The following is a 23,875-nucleotide window of genomic DNA, read 5'->3' as shown; positions in this document are numbered from 1 at the left end:
ATAGTGGGAACAATAAATGGGAAGCTAAATCCAATGCTCGTATTTATTAGAAGCTCTTACATCAGCCCGACAGAGCATTTTGGATTTTTTTGCCTGAGTATAGATTACTGGTAACGTCATTGGATTTATAATCCTGAGGTCCAGGCTGATGCGCTTGGTTTATGTGTTCAAATCCCACATCATTTGATGGCATTAAAAATCAATTAATAAATCTAGAACTGAAAATTTGTCTCAGTTAATGATGACCGTATTATCTTCTTTAATTGTCCGAAAAATTTATCTGATTCACTAATTCCCTCCAGGGAGGTATATATGCTGTCCTTAACCAGTCTGATCTTCCGGTCTCACCACAAAGGTGGATGACCCTTAACTGCCCTCTGCAATGGCTTGGCAAGCCACTGAGTTCAATGGTAATTAGGAATGGGAAACTTACCTTGCCAGTGACCTCCACATCCCATTATAAATTGAAAGGGACTACTGCACCACAGCAACACCTGACAAGATTGTCAGTGCATCCAACATCAAATCATTTCACTCCCAATTGGATTTAATTCTGCTGGTGCAGTGTTTTACCTTGCAGTTTCAATTGCTCACAAAGTCACACTCTGACCTGTTTGGGGCATCTAAATGTGTTAGCACAGGCTCATATTTTGGAATATGTTGGAATTAAGAGTTTATAATGGCACTGTGAAGGCGCTGTGGGTTCTAAAGAAGACTCAGATCAGACTCAATCACCGTTTCTCACTCCACAGATATTACCAGGTCGACTGAGTTTCTTCAGCACTTGATTTTGTTTCAGATCTCGAGAACTTTTGTTTTTATTTGCTGGGCCTCTCTGACCTTGGTGAATGACGGGATCAAGAGTGCAATTTCCTGAACCAGTGAGATAAAACTAGTGAATGAAAAACAAAGAGCAAGAATTGAGGGCGTTGAAGTTATGTCCAGAGAAACAGAGGGGAGAAATAAAAGAATAAAGCGAGAAGAAAAGTGAATAGGATTTTTAAAAACAAAAACTATTTACATCCTGTAGAATGAATTAGACTTAACATATAATTACTTACTCTCTGGATCAATCACTGTACCATTAAAATTGTGCTAATGCTGAGAGTTACTTGCAGTTTGTGACCAGCAACTTACAGATACAGCAATTATTAGTAGTACAAGGTTAATTGCAGCTTCAGATACTTAACAGCAATTTGCAATACCATGGGGTTTCTCCTTTTCATTGTAAGATTTTGACTAAATTATATATCAATCATAATTTGCATCATTTTCAGCAAATTGATAGTGAACAGCATGGAATTTTCTCTTTTCCAATATTAGTTTGTGTCTAGGCATCCAGTAATAGTGGTGGCATTGAGCAGGGTAAGTAGTGAATCACATTGAGGTATTCTCACAGACAGCAAACCAGGAAGTAAAATGCACTGATTATCCTTCACTTTTAATTGAACTTGACAGAAAACAATACATATGGAATTAAATTAGAAGCTATAGAATCGTAAACAACTTTTTAAAGAGTACGAAATTTAACATTCCACAAATATAAGTTTGCACTATCAGGGTTTCAGCAATAATTATGAGTGTGCCATTATAATTAAGTGTGCCATTTAAAACCCAATTGTACCTCATTCTGCAGGATTCTCATTCTATGTTCATTTATCAAGGGGTTTTACAGCAAAATAGCGTAAAAGGACAGGTTTTTGTCACTTCAGTGATTTCCAATGAATCGTAGTTGGCGGGGATACTTCAACATTACACCCTTTGCAGAACGGCACAGAATCACTCATAGTAATTTTGGGATTTTGGCATTTAATTATGCATGTGCAGACGCTAGAAGTTGCATCTGTTTCACAGGAATAATGATGGTGATCACAGATGATTTTGCTATCACAACTGTCACCAAACTTTGGGGCAATGTAGTTCCAAAAATTATAATGACTTGTACAAGCAAATAACACATGACAATGAAAATGGAATAAAAAACAATGCAAATCTCGTATTTTATATGCTGCAACATCATGTTCTGTCATTTTCTTTAATAACCACTACAACTCAAATTGTACTGTGGTAAATTAGCAGGAAGTAAATTTTATCCTACAGTCAGCAGAGGAAGATCAAACTTTATTAATTGAAACTGCTTGCATACAAAATATATTGCACTTCAACCAAACAATATCAACATAAAACCAAATTATTTTTTTTCACTACTATGTACAGAGAAAAATATTGCCCCTGTTGCAGATTCATATACTGTAAGGTCAATCTACCTTTGTTAATCATCTACACTAAGTTAACACAATAGCCCATAATGGACAGGTACATAAACAAAGCTTTTTCCTCCCCAAATACTGTACATTCCCAAAAATAAATAACTACAAATCATCAGTTTGGCAACAATCTTCAGGCATTTTATGCCTTTCAAACAGTACACTATTTAATTCTTTACATTTACTCTTGTACATCAAATGCAGAGTTGTAAAGAAAAAAGTGCCCTCCCACAGTCTGATCAATGCCATACAAACTTCAGTGCAAGGATTTCTGATCCTTTACTGTTCAGCTAGATGCATATATAAGGAAAATCATGAAATCATGAAAAGCATGCATTCTTCTGTAAAGGTTCCCCAATATTTAACCACACTTTTTATCTACATACATGTATAATACAATGTAACTGTCTTCTGCTCATTTAGCTTCCCTGATTTCTGCAACTATAGTAAGGTTACCCCCTTCTGGCAAGTTATATTGAAGGCACAGATCAAACAATATACTCTGTTGTAAATCTTTTCTTTAAAAAGGAGTTTCGCTAAGTGAAATGAAAATGGTTACATCACAAATGTTCCACCTGTCCACCAAAAGACAATGTGGACCATGTGCATCAATTGTGCACAAATGAGTTTCATGTCTTTGGCCTAATAGGTTTCTCTAAATGACATGTAAGCATCCGGTTTGTATGGTTAATGAAAGGAAATTTAGAGAGAACGTCACTCTACAGGAATGAGATTTAAGATACTCCATTGACCAGCACTTGCTGGTTGTCTGTGGGACTTTCTGGCTTCTCTTTCTTCTGAGCACGTTCCTTGCCCGCACGCTGTCGAGTGCTCTCGCCGAAAACATTTGGGCTGTGGGAAGCTTTTGACACGACACTCCTTTCATTATTGCTGTCAATTCTGATCTGGAACAAATTAGAAAGTGTTCAGAAATGAAATGCTGAGCCCATAACATTTAGTATATGTTGGAGACAAGGCATAATACTGGAGCTTAGAAAAAGTTTACCAAGATAATTGAGAAGTTTAATACAGTTCTAACTTTAGAGTTCATTTGGAGCACAAATTGACCAGATTTTCCATATATTCTTAATAGTCTCATAATTCATGGGTTGATACAGATAAACAGATCAAGCCTACAACTAGTGGAGCAAATGCTGATAAATGTTATATATCATCGTGCTTTCTATTGAGGAGGAGATAGTTTTAATTCTATTAGCTACTGATTGCTTTGTTGATCAAGTATGTTTCACTGGGATAGTGCCTTCAGCTTTTCCAGAGGTTTTTGTTGTAAGCCTCCAATATAAACACTCACTGACCATCCTCCCAACATCTTCGTTTTGAAGCTCTTTTTTAGTACTCACCTTGACCTTATTTACAAATCCCAATCTCTCTATGGACTTGTCCAAATCTACCTCTGACTGCTGCCAGTCCATGTCTCACTCCATGTCCACTGGATATTGCAATTAATCTACATGTGCATGCTCATTACCCTGCCTGCACACTCTCTGCTAATCTGTCAGTGGATGAACGTTTAGCACGTTCCTTTGCCTTACTAGCTGTTTGTTCACATTAATCAGTTGCTTTGAATCCATGATTAGAACTGATCCTCCCAACTGTTGTCATATTGTGTATCATCCATTTTTCTGTAAACCATTGTTTACTGGATTATATTAAAATGGTGCTATATAAATTAAGCTATCTGCCTCAAACCCGTTTTGCTGTGCTGCACCATAATGTAACGTCAGTTCATTCATACCTGTGATTCCCCATATACAGGCTTCCCAATCTTGATAGTGCCAGCAAAAAGAGATAAATAAATGAATATTTAAAAGATGTCAGGAAGAAGAAACATCAAACAAGTGTGCTTTCAATGAAATCCTATGAGCAGCATGCTAAGAATGTGGAAATTTGGACAAACAGATTAGTTTTCTTGTAAAATATTTCTGAAATTTCATAAACCCAAGCTTCCATAATCAGAAATAAGTGAAAGAACCCGTGTGAAAACAAATCAAATGCCGAAGACACAAAATAATTACATTGAATACAAGTATTTCAGTAAATGTACACACCAAGAATAAAACATCAGTTACTGGGTACAAAGGACTTCCAGCTTGTGCTAAAAGGTGGCTGGGTCACGAGGAGACAGCATTATAATATGCCACTGATGTTTTGATCGAACAGACAGCAAAAACTTAATGCAGGTCATACAAGTAAAGAAATACATAAAATAATCTGTCAATTTTTTACTTGCAATAATGCAAATTCAAATTTTGTACAAAATCACAAGAGAAAATGTTTATAAAAAGGCTGGAAGGGTTCAAAGTAATGGATGACGTTACAATACAGTATGCATCTGACGCAAAACTAGAAAAGTGAACATCACTGTAAAATTACCACATCACAAAAGACAGAAATGTAGTTAGGACCAGCAGACAAATTAATGCCAGATTAGCAGAGCATGTGAAGGCTTCACACTGGACATGAAAAGGTTGGTTCCCCTTGGGGGACAGTCTATGAGAGACAGTACAATTTAGTTTCAAGGTTGCCAGGTAATCTCAGAGGTTAGGAGATATTTCTTCCAATCAATGTAACGAATCTGTAGAATTCTTTACTGCAAAGGGTTGTTGAGGCTGGATCCTGAGGGTCAGACCATTTAGGAGAGACTTTAAGAAGCACATCCACACAGAAAGGGTGGTAGGTGTTTGGAACTCTCTTCCACGAACAGAACCATTCATTAATTTTAAATCTGAGATAGAAAATTTTTGTTAGCAAAAGTACTGTGTAGTAAAGGCCAAATAAGGTATATGGAGTTAGGCCACAGATCAGCCATGATCTCACTGAATGGTGGAACAAGCACAAGGGGTTGAATGGCTTACTCCTGTTCCTGTGATCATTAAATGCCGAAACACACAGTTTTATATAGCAAAGGAATCATGGGAAATCACAGGACAGTTAAGTTGAGAATGAATAGATCAGCTGAGAATGAATCTCAGCAAATGTTGGAGCAGAATCAATGGTCTGAATGCGTCTTACAGTTTTCAAAAAAACTCAACTTAAGCGCTTTGCTTTTTGCATCTTATTTGTTTTTGTCTGGAATTCTATAAATGTCAAGTCCAAACTTCTTCAGTACCTAACTTTCCTGCCTCTTTCTCAAGTTTTGGTTACTTGTACACTATTTGGTAAACAGATCTATCTTTCCTGCACTAAAAAAAGCAGCTTATGTTCACTTTGGGCCTGTTATAGTTAATACTTGCATATTTGAGAAAATAAACAATGACCACTATTATTTTCCAGATCATTTGTTTTGTCAAGAGGAACAATTTTCACAAATGCAATTTGGCAGGCTTAGCTTCAGACTTCTTAAATTACAGAATACAGCCTTCATAAACTGCACGTCAGACTAGCCCCATTTCAACTGTGCAACCTAAAACCACAATCGAAAGGCTACCTGCAATGAGCCATCTGTCGTCCTGGTTTTTGAATCTCTTGATGAGTTGCGTTTACGGATGTCTGCCCTCAAGAATTCATCTAAAATGCCAAACAGATTAAAAAAAAATTTAGATCAGGACTGCAGAGCATAATTAAATATTCCAGCAGTTATCATCTCGTGGTATAAAACAATACACACAGAATGAACTTTAATATTTAGAATTCACAAAGGCATATCACTGTTTAGCTAACCTGGGGCAGTATTGTGGCTCAGCGGTTAGCATTGCTGCCTCCCAGCACAAGGATCCCAGGTTCGATACCAGCCTCAGGTGACTGTCTGTGTGGAGTTTGCACATTCTCTGTCCACGTGGGTTTCCTCCGGGTGCTCCAGTTTCCTCCCACAGCCCAAAGATGTGTAGGTCAGGTGAATTGTAAATTGCCCATAGTATTAGGTGCATTAATCAGAGGGAAGTGGGTCTGGGTGGGTTACTGTTCGGAGGGTCAGTGTGGACTGGTTGGGCCGAAGGGCCTGTTTCCACACATGTAGGGAGTCTAATCTAATCACTAAACGTAAATATGTTGTAACCTGTTCAGTCATAGATTGTGTCAATTATCCAGCTTTGCACACAAAAAGAATACTGCTACAAAAGTAGCACATACTCATGCATATGCATTCAGAGTCACCCTTAGAAATTCTCTCATTTTTAAGTCAGTTTCATGTGGCATTTAATATTTTTGACACCCAACTTCACTTGGGTGCATTTAGCAAAATGCGATGAGCCAATCTTAGTTTAATGTTGAAATGCATGCAGCTAACATAACCATACTCGCTAACTACCTGAAGTTGCTGAGGGATTTTTGTTGCTCCCACGGCCTCGACCTCCACCACGGCCACGGCCAGCACTCCCTCTCCTGCGACTGTCACCCCGGCGTGAGTATGGTTCCCTTTCTTCATCTGTTGGCGCCAGTGACCAATCACTCAGCTCATCTCTGTGCTCGGACTCAGTCTCAGAGGCATTGGACGCCTCAGAGTTATTACCTTAGCAGCCAGGAGAAGAGAAAGGAAAGAAAAACAAAACTCAGTTGTGGGATTGTAAAACCTTTGCTCAGCAGAAGCCGCTCCAATCTTTATCATGCAAACAACTGTGTAAAAACCATACGGCCCTACGTTTCTTAAGTTATTTTCACTTGGATCATTAATCAATCTTTCAATGCATTGCTGAAACTTTATAGAAAACAATATAAAATCCAGGTTCATAATTATATTGATTTTGTTGGAAGCTGTCTCTACTTTGATCAACTTTTTCTTAAGCTATCTACAACAGTGATAGCTACAAAATATTGAGATCCAAATGTCATAGTTCCTTCAACCATACTATTTTCCTCCCATTTCTCAGTTTCTCCAGCCACAGAGGTGGGGTCAGACGTCGAATCTCCTGTTCCCTGGATGCTGCCTGACCTGCTGTGCTGTTCCAGCAATAAAGTTTCAACTTTGATCTCCAGCATCTGCAGACCTCACTTTCTCCACAGAGGTGGGGTATCCAGGCAGCAACCATAAGCCAACAATTTCATGTCCCGCATAAACACAGCAGTTCCCATCAAATAATGAGGTGGGAAACTTGGCACTAAGCAAGGATTAACCTTTCTGGACGGATGAACAAAGATGGGCCAAATGGCTTTATTCAATGAGGGCAAGTAGATTTGATCACTTTTGACACTGTGAAACAAAATTCATGTACACGTCTCCTGTACAGAATCCAAATTTATTTGCTACTTTAAAAAAAAATTTCATTGGGTAACTTATAGAGATAAGCTAAAACAATTTGTTGCACATGTAATGTATTAAAATTTAAAACCTTAGACTAGTCATTCGCTAGCAACTTTGCTGTTTGAAAGAGTGACTTGTCTCACAAACTGGATGCTTATGAATTAAGAATATTAAACCTGATGCATAGCCTGGGCCCCGTCTGCCACGCCCTCGACTACTGTAAGGTCTGCCCCCTCGCAAGTAACTTGTACTTTCATCAGTCGAGTAGCCCCTTTCTTTGTCGGGACGGTTTGCAGGGGTCCTCAATCCTGCACCCATCTGCCGAAGTTGCTCGTCGATTTGTAAGCGCTCCATGCGTAGCTGGTCAACCTCCTGCACAGAAAGCACAAGTACTTTCAGAATGGGCAAAGTGAACTGTAATTAGAAATTAGGATTTCCAGAACCTACTGATGCTAAAGAAATGCAACTAAATTAGCATGAATTTAGATAGCAGAAACCACCCTAAAATAATCCACCACCTCTTTGAAGAAATAAAGTGGGCAAATAAAATGCAACTGTTTTGCATTTGGATTTCAGAAATCTTTACCAGGTCCTACATTGATTAAGCATAAGAGTAAGGACACAAAAGGTAAAAGTATATCCACTGGATTTTGACCAATGCTGGCAAGAATATTTATTCTTTAAATTTACTGCAGTTGATAATTCTGAATTGGTAGAATGGGGGAGGGATAGCAAAGAAAAATATACCCATTAAGTTCACAGAACTGTTACAGATGGAGGCCGTTGAGCCCATCACGTCTTGCACTGGCTCTGTCATGTTGCAGTAATGTAGCTATTGGATGGATGTGAAAGAAATGCAACTAATTAGCACGGATTTAGGTAGCAGAAACTATCCCAAAATAATCCATCACCTTTTTGAAGAAATAAAGTGGGAAAGCAAAATGCAACAGTTTTGCATTTAGATTTCAGAAATTTTTATCAGACCCTACATTGATTAAGCAAAGGAGTAATCAAACAAAAGGAAAAGTATAACCACTGGATAAAGGCAATCCTTAAGTTTAAAAGTCGCAAACAGGCTATATCCATCAATCAGAACTTCAAGCTTGAAAGCTAAGCCTGGACAGGGGAAAACTGGTACTGTGTCTTTGGTGTTGAAGGCAGGTTTTGTAAAAAAATAAGCTTGTTGAACAGAGACACTGAGGGTTTTACATATATAGTTCTTTGAAAGTTGCATCATTGTTCAGACCATTGAGTGCTGGAGTTAGGACATTATGTTGAAGTTGTGCAGGATGCTGGTAAGGCCACTTTTGGAGAACTGGTCACCATGTAATAGGAGGGTTATTACAGGTTCACACTCCTTTATCCGAAATTCTGAAATCCAAAAATCCAAAATTTTTTTCATGGAGTGGAGTGTGCCATTTTGGCATGTGAGCAGGTGACCCAACTCCACACCCCTTGAACCACGTCACTCAAATGTGACGTGGTGGTGTGGCCCAGCACTGGCAGGCGTTAATTGTGCCTCAGCATTCACACTATTCACATGTGGGTCTGCTGTTAGGTCATTTTTTAAAAATTCCACTATGAAAATGTCAGTATTTACGAAATCTGAAAAATTCCAAATTACGAAAAACAACTAGCCCCAAGGATTTCGGATAAAGGATTGTGTACCTGTATGAAATTGGAGCAGGTTCAGAAAATATTTACTAGGTTGCTGCCACGGCTGGAAGGTTTAAGATATAAGGAAAGGCTGTACCGGCTGGGACTTTTTCAGTACAGCATAGGAGGTTGAGGGGTGGCCTTATAGAGATTTATAAAATCATGAGGGGTACAGGTGAGGTGAATAGCAAATGTGTTTTCCCTAGGATGGGGGAGTTCAAACACAGGGTTATATTTTTAAGTAAAGAGGAGAAAGATTTAAAAAGGACCTAAGGAGCAATGTTTTCACACAGAGGGTGGCTCATAGGTGGAATGAACTGCCAGACAAAGTGGCAGATGCAGTACAGTTACAACATTTAAAAGACATTTGGATAGGTACATGAATAGGAAAGGTTTAGAGGGAAATGGGCCAAATGCAGGCAAGTGAGTCTAGTTTAATTTGGGAAACTTGGTTGGCATGGACAAGTTGAACTGAAGCATTTGTTTCTGTGCTGTGTGACTCAGAACTTAAAGGTGAGTAAATAAGGAAGACAAATACAGCTAGTTCAGAGACAGCTAGGACATTTCATTTGCGTATAAATGGGCCAGGATCAAAAAAAGGGATATATAATAAACCTAACAATTGTATAACGTTGCGATCAGTAAGGAAGTCGAAAGACAGTGGTGGATAAAGCGATTAAGCTCAAATCCCAGCATTCATCTATGTTTTTGAAACAAAACCAAGACAAATTATGAAGGTGAAGGATGAAGTAGATCAAAAACAGTTGTATTGTTGCTATGCAAGACATGTGTCAACTCTGGTAAACTACTGTATATACTTGAGTAATAGTCAACATTTGTTTGACTACTTTTTAAGGTTAAATTTATGAGGTTGAATATTGCATGGACACTATTTTTGAGGGGCTGAAATTCATGCCTGTCAAAATTCACACTGTATCATTAGCAGAAGCACAATTGATCTCTAAACAAATGAAAAATAAAACCCAAAACGAATTATAGTAATTCTGAAAACCTGGAGCGGATATCAAGACTGGGAGGGAGCGGAACAACCGTTAGACTGGAAAGCTGGAGCGGAACATAACGGCCGGCACACAACGGCCGGCACACATACTCAACCATTGATCTGTTATCTGTGAAAAAGTAGGGTCACCTTTTACATGAGATTGACTATTACTCGGATATATACGGTAATAAGATAAATACATTATTTTTTGATACACAGACATTACTGTTCTTGAGACACAATTCCAGGTGTCAAATTAATCAGGGCTTGAGGAAGGTTTTAGGTGATTAGTCAAGAAATAAACCAACATTAATATGCCATTCAGCCACTCATTCCTTTTCTGTCTTTCAATTAGATCATTGCCTATCCATACTCCAACACCATTTACTGGCTATTGTTCCACATTCCTTGTTACCCTTACTCAATAAAGAATTAGCAGAATGCAAACAACATTTCTGCACTTTCAGTATCAGTATATTTCACTTCCAACAGCAATGAACCCAAAAATCTTCTAAGCAGGTAGCAAGAGGCAAAGTGGATCCCATTAGGGACAATGAGTGAGAGATTTGCTTAGAGGTGCAGGGAAAGCCAGGAATATTTAGTTTATTTTGTTTTTACGAAGGAAAATGAAGCTGACAAATCAATGATAGAGTAGAGATGGTAGAGGTTACTAACAAACAGGATTTACTGTGAACACTGGTTATACTGAAATTGGTAACTTACTGGGTGGTTTGCTCGAAATGAAGTCCTACTGTTCCCAGAGTTGTCACAAAAATCAAAGTTTTTTAAACTAAGTTCACAATATTCCCCAAACTACCTGATTTTCACACTCCGGTAGATAGAAAGCATGGACCAAGATTTTGTACTTAACAAGAATGAGTAGTTATTACAAGTAATTGGACTCCAGCTACAAATAAACATTTAAAAACCATTGGCATATAACACTACAAATTAAAACTCTTAATCTAGTTATAAACTCCCCCTTACACTCAGACACAAATAAAGAGACAAAGAAAAACAGGTTATGGACAGACTAAAACAGCTAAGTAGTGGTTCCTCATTAAGGGGTTGTATACTTCTTGGCACTAGATGAACAAGTGTACAATGAGGTGGATGTTATAGTTCTCAGTTCATGAAGGTGCCAGTCAATACTCAGAATCACCGGCACAGAAAGTAAACTTGCTCCAAAAGATCCAGAAAAATTCCATCTAGGTGTGTTCAATGGGAGAATTTTGATCTTGTGAACTTGGGATTCAACTTTTCTAGGAACAAAATCGTTGTGAGCATCTCTTTAGGAATAGGTTTAGATGTTTCTCATCTAGACATATATGAAATGATTCTGTGCTCCGTATGTACAATCAAACTACACCGATCTGATGTCAGTTAATTTAGCACTTGTCAGTTGCACCATGGAGATCGAACGATTTTGATACCTGATCTTCAGAATTTAGACTGCTAGGAAGCTTGCACTAGCTTCCATGTCATTCTTGATTCTGGGTATGTTTGCATGGTTGATTTGGCCAAATGACATTGACTGTTTCAAAAGCTTCTAGTTGGATGACTTCACCCACATGACGTGATACTTTCACAACTTGGAAAGCCTATTCAGCCTCCAGTTGGAAGTTACTCCACTCTGGGTCTTGCTGTGAAGGTCCTTTATTGGTTCACATTTATGTAGATCATGGTGTGTGTCTATTGTTGCCATTCTGCCATAAATGCCTTCAGTTTGGTGGCACCGTGTCGTACTCGGACTAGACATTTGCAGCCAAATTTCTTATATAGGTGGGTCCATTGTTGTTTTTGTACCATACATCTTGAAATGATCTTGGAACATGAGACAGCTTTGCAGGGGGTGGGTAATAGGCAATGTTTGCCACACTGTTCCCTGCATTTTGCACCTGATTATAGTGCCTATACTGTTTTCAACACCAAAAGCTTGCAGGTGTTGTTGCCCAACTACAACATTTTCGTACGTTCTGCCATTTTGAGCACTCTAACCATTCTTTATATCAAGAGGTCTTTTTGAAGTTTGTTGATAGGTGTTGTGGCAATTATGAGTTCCATTATCTGCTCCAACCAGTAGCCACAGAAAAGTAGCATTTGTTGAGAACATAAGAACTAGGAGCAGGAGTAGACAATTCAGCCCTCAAGCCCATTTTGCCATTCAATACGATCACGGCTGATTTCATCTGGGCCTCAACTCCACCTTTCTTGCCCATTCTTCATAACCTTTCAGTATGTTATTAATCAAAAATCTGTCTATCTCCTCCTCAGATTTACTCAATGTCTCCGCATCCATTGCACTTTGGGGTAGTGAATTCCACAGATGCTATTCTTGCAAGATATGACAGCCTGATCTACTGATTCCTGTGGCAGTCTTGCAGGACATCAATTCACAGTGCTGGAAGCTGAAGTTCTTTCTTGCATGCAGCTGTACCACTTGAACTTTCCATTCTTTCGTGGGATCTTTCTCACCTTCCAGATAAGGGTGGTGTATTGACTCAGTGTAACCCCTCATTATCAATTACCATCAGCATCTTCAAAGCTGGACAGTTAGTTCTACAACTGCATAGTCCATGAAATACAGCTGCAGCCTTTGTTTAAAAAGTTTGAACTCAGAGTGGATCCATTGCCTTTCAGTTCATGATGGGGGATTTGGTATCCATCCTCCTCTCTTCTTCTGTCTTTTCACTTGACATTTAACTTGTTACACTTCTTCTGTGCTTTGACCACTGTAGCTAGAGTTTCATGTATCAGCCTGAATCTTGTTTTAGGGGTTGTTCTTGTGGATCTGGATCGTTTCTGAATGCAATTCTTTTCTCATTGTTCTAATTCATGCAAGTGTTTTCTTAGTTGAGAGTGTTCAGAAATAACCTTAAGAGAAGGCAGGTTCAACTCATCTGGCTGCATACACAAACCTGACCAACTTGGAGGTACTGTCAGTTGGACAAGAAACCTCTCTGCACTGCTGGAACTTTTGGATTGCTGAGTTGCTTTTTCATTCAAGGAATGTTGACATCACTGGCAGGGTCAGCATTTACTGCACATCCTTAATTGCCCTTGAGGAAGTGTTGATAAGCTGCATTCTTGAACTGCTGCAACCCATAATACCATTAGGGAGAATTCCAAGATTTTGACCAAGTGACACTGAAGGATTAGTGATATATTACCAATCTAGATGGTGTGCAGCTTGGAGGAGAACTTGCATACTATTATACTGTTTGCTCCTGCGCCCCTGGTCTTCAAGCTTGTAAAGTTGGTCTCATTTGTTTTTTCTGTCAGAAAACAAAATCCCAGCTGTGCACCATATAATAATGTTCCTGTTCTCAATATATAACACAGAAGAGGTAAATGGATTGTGTAAATAAAGATCTCTCTTGGGTTTAAACTAATTTATCCAGTACACATTAATCTCCAGACACAGCCTGTGCCTAAGGTGCTTCAGTACATAGTACCTATGGCCATGTGATAATATCCAAGTAATTGGCTAATATCTAACATTTTGATAACTTAAAGAAACATCATTCCAAATGTAAGAACATAAGTGAAATGGAAGTGTTAATATGATAGTATACTTTGTGCCACACAAGTGACGGGGGCTTAACATCAGCAGCTTCACTGATGGCATCTGACATTGGAAGATGTTGCTGTTTCTTTTGAATCTTTCAGAGAATAAGTAGATGCTGCATTGATTTAATGAGTTAAGGCTTTAATTGGCTGATCTAGCCAAACCAGGCGGCTAGTATCTGTGGTTAACAGATGGATCTTATTTTAAATTTATGCCTTGAATCTGAGTAAGATAGCATAAATCACCTATTTGCAGTATAATAAATGCTTTCAGCAATCCTTGATTAGGGAGGAAAGATGAGAAAATAATTAAAAACTGGTTAGTGCTCCCTGTGGTGACTATTACACAGCTCCATATACATGTACATATGGGGATATTAGAGAAATTACAGGATCAGACTTGGGTGTGATGACCTTGTGGAAACAAACAGCCTACTGATGCTCACTGTCTTCACACAGGAAGAGAGGTACAGGAAAGGAAGACAGAAAAGTGCATGAAAGAAGGCTTTCTTACTCTGTGGCCGTTTACTGGAGTCTGCTGTAGAGGATAGGAGGACGAACTGTGGTACACATTGTAAACATGGACATGTATGTCTTTTTTGGCTTAACAGAGAATGTACGCAATACAACTTTGTTTCAACATGAACTGCCCAACCAGAGCTGGAGAAATGCAGAATAAAACAGAGCTGAGCCACTGCCTCCACATGGTTTCTCAGGGATAAGAGCAGTGAAGATTTAGGTTATTTCGTGTTACATATCTGGGAGTAGGAATTTTCTTATTGGATTCTACAAACCTCCATCTACAATTCAGGAAACAAAAAGCACAAACAAAACCAGAAATTTTGTTTAGAGCTTTAATTTAAGAAAGTACAGATTTTACAAAAGTGGCAAAAATGGCATGAATTGAGGGCGGGTGGTGGGGACGTGGATGTTCTGACAGGGAACTGAATGTGCATCCATCTTTGAAGTTGCAGGATATATTGAGAAGAGTTGTTAGTGTATGAAATGAGCTATCAGAGGAAATGGTGGAGGTGGATATTATTACACTTAAAAGACATCTGGATGGGTATATAAATAAGAAGGGTTTGAGGGATATGAGCCAAATGCTGGCAAATCAAATCAGGTCAGACACAGATGAACTGGATGGAAGAGTCTGTTTCCGTGCTGTATGGCTCTATGATTCCATAATGTATATAGGATATTAGGCTTTATAGATAGAGGCATTGAATGGAAAACAGGAAAGTAACACTGACCTTTCAAAGCTTGAGATAGACCCAACTAACAGACTGCATCAGTTTTGCTCACCTTGGAAAATTGCAAAGGTTTTTGGAGGGGTGCAGAAGAAACTTACCAGAATGGCTACAATAGACATGGAAAATCAATTCTCAGTAACTGTTAGTACAAGTACTAGAGAATACAGATTTAAGGTCTTGACTGAGATGTGGTGTGTGTGTGTGTGTGTGTGTGTGTGTGTGTGTGTGTGTGTGTGTGTGTGTGTGTGTGTGTGTGTGTGTGTGTGTGTTTGGGAGGGGGGTTAGGTGGAAAGGGAAGAGGAGGAGGAGGAAATCGTGAGGAAGAACACTTTAATGCAGTGAGTGATAATGACCTGAAACACACTGTCCACAAGATGGTGGGAATGAATACACCTGATGATTTTTGAAAGGGAATTGGATGGGTACTTAACTGAAATAGCAACTGACCATAAGACTGGTCTTAACTGGATTGCTATGTAGGGAATTATGTAATGGGCTGAACGGCCTCCTTCTGCCCAGTTCTACCTCCTACCCAAGATTCACAAGCCTGACTGCCCCAGTCGACCATTCGTCTCGGCCTGCTTCTGCCCCACTGAACCCACCACCACATACCTTGATACTGTCCTATCCCCCCGATCCAGCAACTCCACACATACGCTTGGGGACACCACCCAAGCCCTGCACCTCCTGTAAGACTTTTGTGTCTCTGGCCCCCAACGCTTCATCTTTACCATGGACATCCAGTCCCTATACCTCCACCCCCCATGACCAAGGCCTTCAAGCCCTCCAGTTCTTCCTCTCCTGGCATCCCCACCGGTACCCCTCCACTGACACACTCATACGTTTGGCTGAACTGGTCCTAGCCCTCAAACATTTCTCCTTTAAATCCTCCCACTTCCTCCAGACGAAAGGGGTAGCCATGGGCCCCAGCAATGCCTGAATCTTTGTCAGTTACATAGAACAGTCCATTTTCTGCTGTTACACTGCCACTTTTTCCTCCACTACATTGACGACTGTATCGGTGCCACCTCGTACTTCCATGAGGAGGTTGAACAGTTCATGAACTTCACCAACATATTCCACCCTGACCTCAAGTTCACCTGGACCATCTCGGACACCTCTCTCCCCTCCCTGGACCGCTCCATCTCCATCAACAATGATCGACACAACACGGACATCTACAAACTCACCAACTCCCACAATTACACCTGGACTACACCACCTCCCACCCTGCCACCCGTAAAAATGCTATCCCTTATTCCCAATTCCGCCATCGCATCTGCTTCCAGGAGGACCAGTTCCACCGCAGAACAAACCAGATGGCCTCCTTCTTCAAAGATTGCAATTTCCCCTCCCGTGTGGTTGATGATGCCCTCCAGTGCATCTCATCCACTTCCCTCACCTCCGCCCGCGAACCCTATCCCTCCAACCACAACAAGGACAGAACCCCTCTGCTCCTCTCCTTCCACCCCACCTCTGCCTCCGGATACATCTTCCACCATTTCTGCCACCTACAAATGGACCCACCACCAGAGATAATTTCTTTCCATACCTCTATCTGCATTCTGTAAAGACCATTCCCTCCGTGACTCTTGTCAGGTCCACCCCCCCCCACCCTCCCCTCCCGACAACTTCCCGTCACCGCAGGAATTGCAAAACCTGTGCCCACACCTCCCCCCTCACCTCCATCCAAGGCCCCAAAGGAGCCTTCCACATCCATCAGAGTTTTACCTGCATTTCCACACGTCACTTACTGAATTAATTGCTCCCGATGTGATCTCCTCTACATTGGGGAGACAGGACACCTACTTGCAGAACACTTTAGAGAACATCTCTGGGACACCCGCACCAACCAACCTAACTGCCCTGTGGCCAAACACTTAAACTTAACCTTCCACTCTGCCAAAGGCACGCATGTCCTGGGCCTCCTCCACTGCCAAACCCTAACCACCCACTGCCTCGAGGAAGAACACCTCATCTTCTGCCTTGGAACCCTCCAACCACATGGGATCAATGTGGATTTCACCAATTTCCTCAATTCCCCTTCCCCCATCTTATCCCAAATTCTATCACCATTACTCCCACCTTTATCTACCTATCACACCTTCCCCCTGAGCCGCACCCACCTCCCATTTATCTCTCCACACCTTGGCTCCCAAGTCTCATTGCCCGAAACATCGATTCTCCTGCTCCTCAGATGCTGCTTGACCTGCTGTGCTTTTCCAGCACCACACACTTGACTCCTTCTGCACTGAACATTACTCTACAAATATAATAACCCTCAAGTCCTTTATTTAATGTTTAATATAAATTTTCACATCATGGACTTACACATGAAAAATAATATGCAGGCATTTGGCATTCAAGGAAGCTACAATGTTTCACAGGAAAAACAAAGATATTTAAATCTGCAAAGAGATGTAAAATTGCCAAGTTAAATCACTGCAAATAGAAATAAGAAGGAATGTAAAAGTAGTTTATGGAAGAGGGATAGAATAAAGGACTGCAAAAAACATGCTCACTGTTTAAAGGTGAAAAGAGCTAAGTGGTAAGAGAAAGCAAAGAGGAGAATGGGGACAGAGGGAAGGAGTACCATGGAAAGAAGGAATGTAGATTGTAAGAAGGGATGTAGATAGAAAGAAAGGGATGACAGCAGAGCAAAGGGGAAGAAGTGAGAGGGAGAAGGAAAATGATTTCAACATCTGGGACAGGAAGGGAAGAGGAAGCGCCTGGAATTGATGAGGTGATGGAAAAGAATTGGGGAGAGAAATAGGAACAGCAAAGATGGAGGAACTACCCAATATTAGGGAATGGACAGTAAACCCGCACAACTGAGGCTAAGGAGGAGCCTTATTACATTCTCCCAATGAAGTGATAGGGTTTAGGTCAAAATTTCAAATCTCTTCCAGATTGGTTAATGGGCTGCAAATTCAAAAACTTCTGTCAGACCCAAGAATTAAGCTTAAGTTTACTCACAGGCCCACTGGCATACTCGGGCAAAGTCATATCAGTTTGCATAACTGAAAACAGACAACACTGGGTGGAGCCATTGCATTTGCAGGCCAAGAACAGGGCACCAAAGAGAATTCTCAGCAGATTGAGGGTGGTAAATGGAACATTGGAATTTGAAGACAAATGCAACAAAGGACGGGGATGCAATCAGCAAAATGGTCTATTAAAAGTATGGCTGGTTTGCGATGCATTGTGATACCAACAATGCGGTTCAATTATCTTAGCCCTTCTCTGAGGCATGGTGATCCTCAGATTAAAGCACTACCAGCCATCTATCTCTAACAAGAGAGCAGCCCTATCTTTGGTAAGACTATGGCAACCTTACCTTTTGTTGTTAAAACAGGAGGTTTTTAGTTACTGCATTTTAAGAAAGCAGAGATGGCGATCCTCGGGAGCCATCTAGAGGATTGTGTTAAAAGTATTGGAGATTGCCAAGGAAAGTTCACTTCAATACTAACAAATACTTTTGAAAAATGTTTACTTTTTAAATCTAAATTACAATGCCTCATCAGGGCACACTATTGTCTGGCGTGCAAGGTCTAACATGCAGGGTTGCGACCGAGTAAGAAAGCGTAAAGAGAATGATCTGAGAAAGGATGGACAGGGGTGACTAAATAACAAAAATTATTGTGTAAAGTTAAAAGCAAAAGGGAACGTTGGTATACAAGACACAAAATAAATGTTCAGAGGAGGTGTAAACAGTACCGCAATATAGCAGATGGGAAAATCATGGAAAATTCAGGTGAAGAGAAGGTCCTATGCATGGGAATGTGGTGGAAACCTGAGTGTGAACCCTGGTGGTGTGGACTACCCAAACTACCATCAGGAAATTTCCAACCTGATGTACAAGATTACCTTCTTCCACTTCCACTGTCTGCTGAATAGTTTTCCTCAACCAACAGCATCTACTCTCTCATGGAAAATAGAAGTGGTGCTCAAGGTCAGAAGTAACTCTGTGTTTAGTCCGGAAGGTTGTACCAGTGGGTGGGGGACAACAAGATACTATTTCCTTAGCTTGAAACAGTGTAGGGGTCAGCGCAGAGAGGTTAGTGTGGAATTTAGAAGCTTGCAGCAGTTCACAGAAATCTGATGGCACACAAGTCGTTTGACCCTTTGTGCTTGCACTGCTCTTCAGGTGAGTATCATTACCTGGTGCCAAACTCCTGGTTTCCCTCCATATCCTTGCTTATTATATCCAACTAATCAGCCATGTCCTCTTGACTGCCTTAACTGAACCTGCCTCAATCACGTTTCCAGGCATTCCATACCCTAATTACTTGCAGAGTGAAAAAGCTTTTTCTGATATTAGCCTTGCTTTTTTGCAAATCATTTTAAATTTAGACCCTTTCATTCTTCTTCCTTTTACAAGGAGGAACATTTTCTCCTTATCTACTCTTTCGAGCCCAATCATGATTTTAAAAACCTCTATCAGATCACCTCCTAGCCTTCCTCTCTCAAAGAAGAAAACTGTCAACTTTTTCTATCTATCCTCATGACAGATAAACATTTTCCTCCAGCGAATTTCAATGAATCCTGGCTGACTTCACTCAATTTTAGAACATAGAACATAGAACATAGAAGAATACAGCGCAGTACAGGCCCTTGGGCCCTCGATGTTGCGCCGATCCAAGCCCACCTAAACTACACTAACCCACTATCCTCCATATACCTATCCAATGCCCTCTTAAATGCCCATAAAGAGGGAGAGTCCACCACTGTTACTGGCAGGGCATTCCATGAACTAACGACTCGCTGAGTGAAGAACCTACCCCTAACATCAGTCCTATATCTACCCCCCCTTAATTTAAAGCTATGCCCCCTTGTAATACCCGACTCAATACGCGGGAAAAGGTTCATACTGTCGACCCTATCTAACCCCCTAATCATCTTGTACACCTCAATCAAGTCACCCCTAAACCTTCTTTTCTCTAGTGAAAACAGCCCCAAGTGCCTCAGTCTTTCCTCATACGATTTTCCTTCCATACCAGGCAACATCCTGGTAAACCTCCTCTGCACCCGTTCCAATGCCTCCACATCCTTCCTATAGTATGGCGACCAAAACTGCACACAATATTCCAGATGCGGCCGTACCAGAGTCTTATACAACTGCATCATGACCTCAGGACTCCGGAACTCAATTCCTCTACCAATAAAAGCCAGTACGCCATATGCCTTCCTCACCGCACTATTTACCTGGGTGGCAACTTTCAGAGATCTGTGTACATGGACACCAAGATCCCTCTGCTCATCCACACTACCAAGCATCCGACCATTAGCCCAGTACCCCATCTTTTTGTTATTCTTCCCAAAGTGAATCACCTCGCACTTAGCTACATTGAATTCCATCTGCCACCTTTCTGCCCAGCTCTGCAGCTTCTCTATATCCTGCTGTAACCTGCCACATGCTTCCTCACTGTCAACAACTCCTCCGACTTTCGTATCATCCGCAAACTTGCTCACCCAACCTTCTAACCCCTCTTCCAGGTCATTTATAAAAATGACAAACAGCAATGGTCCCAAAACAGATCCTTGCGGAACACCGCTAGTGACGGCACTCCATGAAGAAACTTTGCCATCAACTACTACCCTCTGTCTTCTTCCATCCAGCCAATTCCTAATCCAAACCTCCAACTCACCCTCAATGCCATATCTCCGTATTTTCTGCAGTAGCCTACCATGGGGAACCTTATCAAACGCCTTACTAAAATCCATATATACCACATCTACCGCTTTCCCCTCATCAACCTCCTTCGTCACCTTTTCAAAGAATTCAATAAGGTTTGTGAGGCACGACTTGCCCTTCACAAAACCATGCTGACTATCCTTGATCACATTATTCCTATCTAGATGTGCATAAATCCTATTCCTTACAATTCTCTCTAAGACTTTGCCCACAACAGAAGTGAGACTCACCGGCCTATAGTTACTAGGGCTATCCCTACTCCCCTTTTTGAACAAGGGAACCACATTTGCTATCCTCCAGTCTTCTGGGACTACTCCTGTAGACAAAGAGGACATAAAAATCAAGGCCAATGGCTCTGCAATCTCCTCCCTTGCTTCCCAGAGAATCCTAGGATAAATGCCATCAGGCCCAGGGGACTTATCTATTTTCACCTTTTCCAGGATTTCCAACACCTCTTCTCTACATACCTCAAAGCCATCCATTCTACTTATTTGTGCCTCAGTATTCTCATCGACAACAATGCCCTGTTCCTGAGTGAATACTGAAGAAAAGTATTCATTCAGTGTCTCCCCAATCTCTTCCGCCTCCACACGCAACTTCCCCCTACCATCCTTGACTGGACCTATTCCTACCCTAGTCATTCTTTTATTCCTAACATACCTATAGAAAGCCTTAGGGTTTTCCCTAATCCTATCTACTAAGGACCTTTCATGTCCCCTCCTTGCTGCTTTTAGCTCTCTCTTCAGGTCCTTCCTGGCTACCCTATAACTCTCAATCGCCCCAATTGAACCTTCACGTCTCATCTTGAGATAGGCCGCCCTCTTCCATTTAACAAGGGATTCCAATTCCTTATTAAACCACGGCTCCCTCGCACGACCCTTTCCTTCCTGCCTGACAGGTACATAATTATCAAGGACACTCAATAGTTGCCCCTTGAACAAGTTCCACATATCATTTACACTCTTGCCTTGGAGTCTACTTTTCCAAGCAACACATCCTAAGTCATGCCTCACCGCATCATAATTTCCCTTACCCCAGCTATAATTCTTGCCCTGTAGTACACACTTATCCCTCTCCATCACGAGTGTAAAAATCACCGAATTATGGTCACTATCCCCAAAGTGCTCACCTACCTCTAATTCTAACACCTGGCCTGGTTCGTTACCCAGAACCAAATCCAGTATGGCCTCACCTCTTGTTGGCCTGTCTACATATTGTGTCAGGAAACTCTCCTGCACACATTGAACAAACACTGACCCATCTAACGAACTTGAGCTATAGCTTTCCCAATCAATATCAGGAAAGTTAAAGTCCCCCATAACAACCACCCTATTACTGTCACTCATCTCCTGAATCACCTTCCCAATCCTTTCTTCAATGATTCTAGGACTATTAGGAGGCCTGTAAAAGACTCCTAACAGGGTGACCTCACCTTTCCTATTCCTAACCTCAGCCCAAACTACCTCAGATGGCAAGTCCTCATCCATCGTCCTTTCCACCGCTGTAATACTATCTTTGACAAGCAATGCCACACCTCCCCCTCTTTTACCCCCACCTCTGACCCTACTAAAACATTTAAATCCCGGAACCTGCAACAGCCAATCCTGTCCCTGTTCTAGCCATGTCAATAAAGGCAGTGATATTAGTAAAACAATATCGGCTCCATTACAAAAAATTTAAAAAGTTAGGAATCAAAAGGTTATCAGTCAGTCCTGCAAAAGAAAATTTTAGTTCTTACCTTTAAATAGTTCAGATGGTAGTCCAATAGAACACGTGCATTGCTTATGCTCTCCTTTGTTCCAACAAACACAAACGGAACCATGCCCTGTAAGTGATTTTTGAATTGGAGTATTTTATTTATGCCTCAGTCTCAAAATTCTTGCAGACTACTAAATTATTTTTGGGAAAAAGCTATAATGAACACAAATCATTAAATATTTAAATACTCATGACCAAATAGCAAGATATACTGTAAGTTGATTTTAATCTGATTGTGAAGCAGATGGTTCATGCTTTGTTAGCACACATGCAAGTTCTGGTTCACTTAAGCAGCTTTGCTAATCCATTATGTACATACGTACACACAACATTCAGAGCCACTATGGATGCTGAGAAATTGACTTCTTCTATCAATGATGAGAATCTTGGATGGTTAGCCATATCTTTGAGAGATAATATTGAGTGATTCTATTTATTTCCCCTCCAAGAAGTCAGAAAATTTGGTTATTTTTGTGCAGTAGCCCTTGAACATGTCATTCTATTTCTAGCAAATTAAAACAGATGGGATAGATAGATATTTCAGAGGATTTTGTTGTTATAAACCAGCTTGATTTATGGAGATGATACCTTTCATTAATCCGGAAAGGCTTTCAGCTTTTTCAGCCAATAAAAGTAAAACTAAACTTGTCACAAGGAGCCTTCAAAGTCAATAAAGCTATGCCTACAAAGTGATGAATTTTAAATTTTCATCCAGCACAGGTGGTCAAACAAAAGAGTAGAGAAGATTTTGTCTAACATTTTTAATCACATTTACGACTTCACTAACAGCATTCATCGAAATGGTTGTGAACTCTCGCTCATTCTTCTCTTCTCCCCCATTTATTTCCTGGTATAACTCACATTATTTCATGTTAGTTCTGAAGGGGAGGCATAAATTCCCATCAGATACCCTGGATTAAAACCCTCTGAACTTGGGATAGGAATTTGTGGAATTCAAATTTGAACTAACAGTCACTGAGCTCTCTGGCTGAGAAGGACTCGGCAATATGCAAGCCGAGGGGCAGCTGTTTGGAACTGGGGTTTAGCTTGTAAGGCCAAAGGAAGACCCCCACAAACACTTCAGCTAAAGACAATGAACATCAGCCTGCAGAGCAAACAGAGCTGGAAATGTGTTGCTGGAAAAGCGCAGGTCAGGCAGCATCCAGGGAACAGGAGAATCGATGTTTCGGGCATAAGCCCTTCTTCAGGAAAGCCCTTCTTCCTGAAGAAGGGCTTATGCCCGAAACGTCGATTCTCCTGTTCCCTGGATGCTGCCTGACCTGCTGCGCTTTTCCAGCAACACATTTCCAGCTCTGATCTCCAGCATCTGCAGTCCTCACTTTCTCCTAATAATAGTTAAGTCCTTCAACGGGACTTCCAACTCAAAGACAAAGATGAGTGACTGGTCCAGGTTTCATACAATGATTTCTACTGAGATTGGTCATAAAGAAGAGTTTAAGAAACAGGTTCTGGCAGCTC

At 40.8% G+C, this 23,875-nt stretch overlaps 1 protein-coding gene across 4 annotated transcripts in view; it reads right to left on the bottom strand.

Annotated features, from left to right (window-relative positions):
* Positions 1 to 1,422: 1,422 nt before the first annotated feature.
* fmr1 (fragile X messenger ribonucleoprotein 1) overlaps positions 1,423 to 23,875 on the bottom strand; it is a 69,759-nt gene continuing 47,306 nt past the window's right edge. The window contains exons 11-16 of one of the 4 annotated variants that reach the window (XM_087991855.1): positions 22,377 to 22,463; positions 7,641 to 7,836; positions 6,535 to 6,735; positions 5,716 to 5,795; positions 4,024 to 4,053; positions 1,423 to 3,172 (exon numbers count right to left, since the gene is read on the bottom strand). In XM_087991855.1, the coding sequence (XP_087847981.1) occupies positions 3,002 to 3,172; positions 4,024 to 4,053; positions 5,716 to 5,795; positions 6,535 to 6,735; positions 7,641 to 7,836; positions 22,377 to 22,463 (765 nt within the window). In that variant the 3' untranslated portion in view covers positions 1,423 to 3,001. The remainder of the gene's footprint in view (positions 3,173 to 4,023; positions 4,054 to 5,715; positions 5,796 to 6,534; positions 6,736 to 7,640; positions 7,837 to 22,376; positions 22,464 to 23,875) is intronic. The other 3 variants (XM_087991857.1, XM_087991856.1, XM_087991858.1) reach the window with 3 other exon arrangements.

This window comes from Chiloscyllium plagiosum, unplaced genomic scaffold, assembly GCF_037043375.1.
Source record: "Chiloscyllium plagiosum isolate Xiang-an unplaced genomic scaffold, Cpla_swu_hap1 HiC_scaffold_11, whole genome shotgun sequence".
NCBI lineage: Eukaryota > Metazoa > Chordata > Chondrichthyes > Orectolobiformes > Hemiscylliidae > Chiloscyllium > Chiloscyllium plagiosum.
The sequence above is the reverse complement of the archived record's forward strand: the minus strand, read 5'-3'. Positions and strand labels throughout refer to the sequence as shown.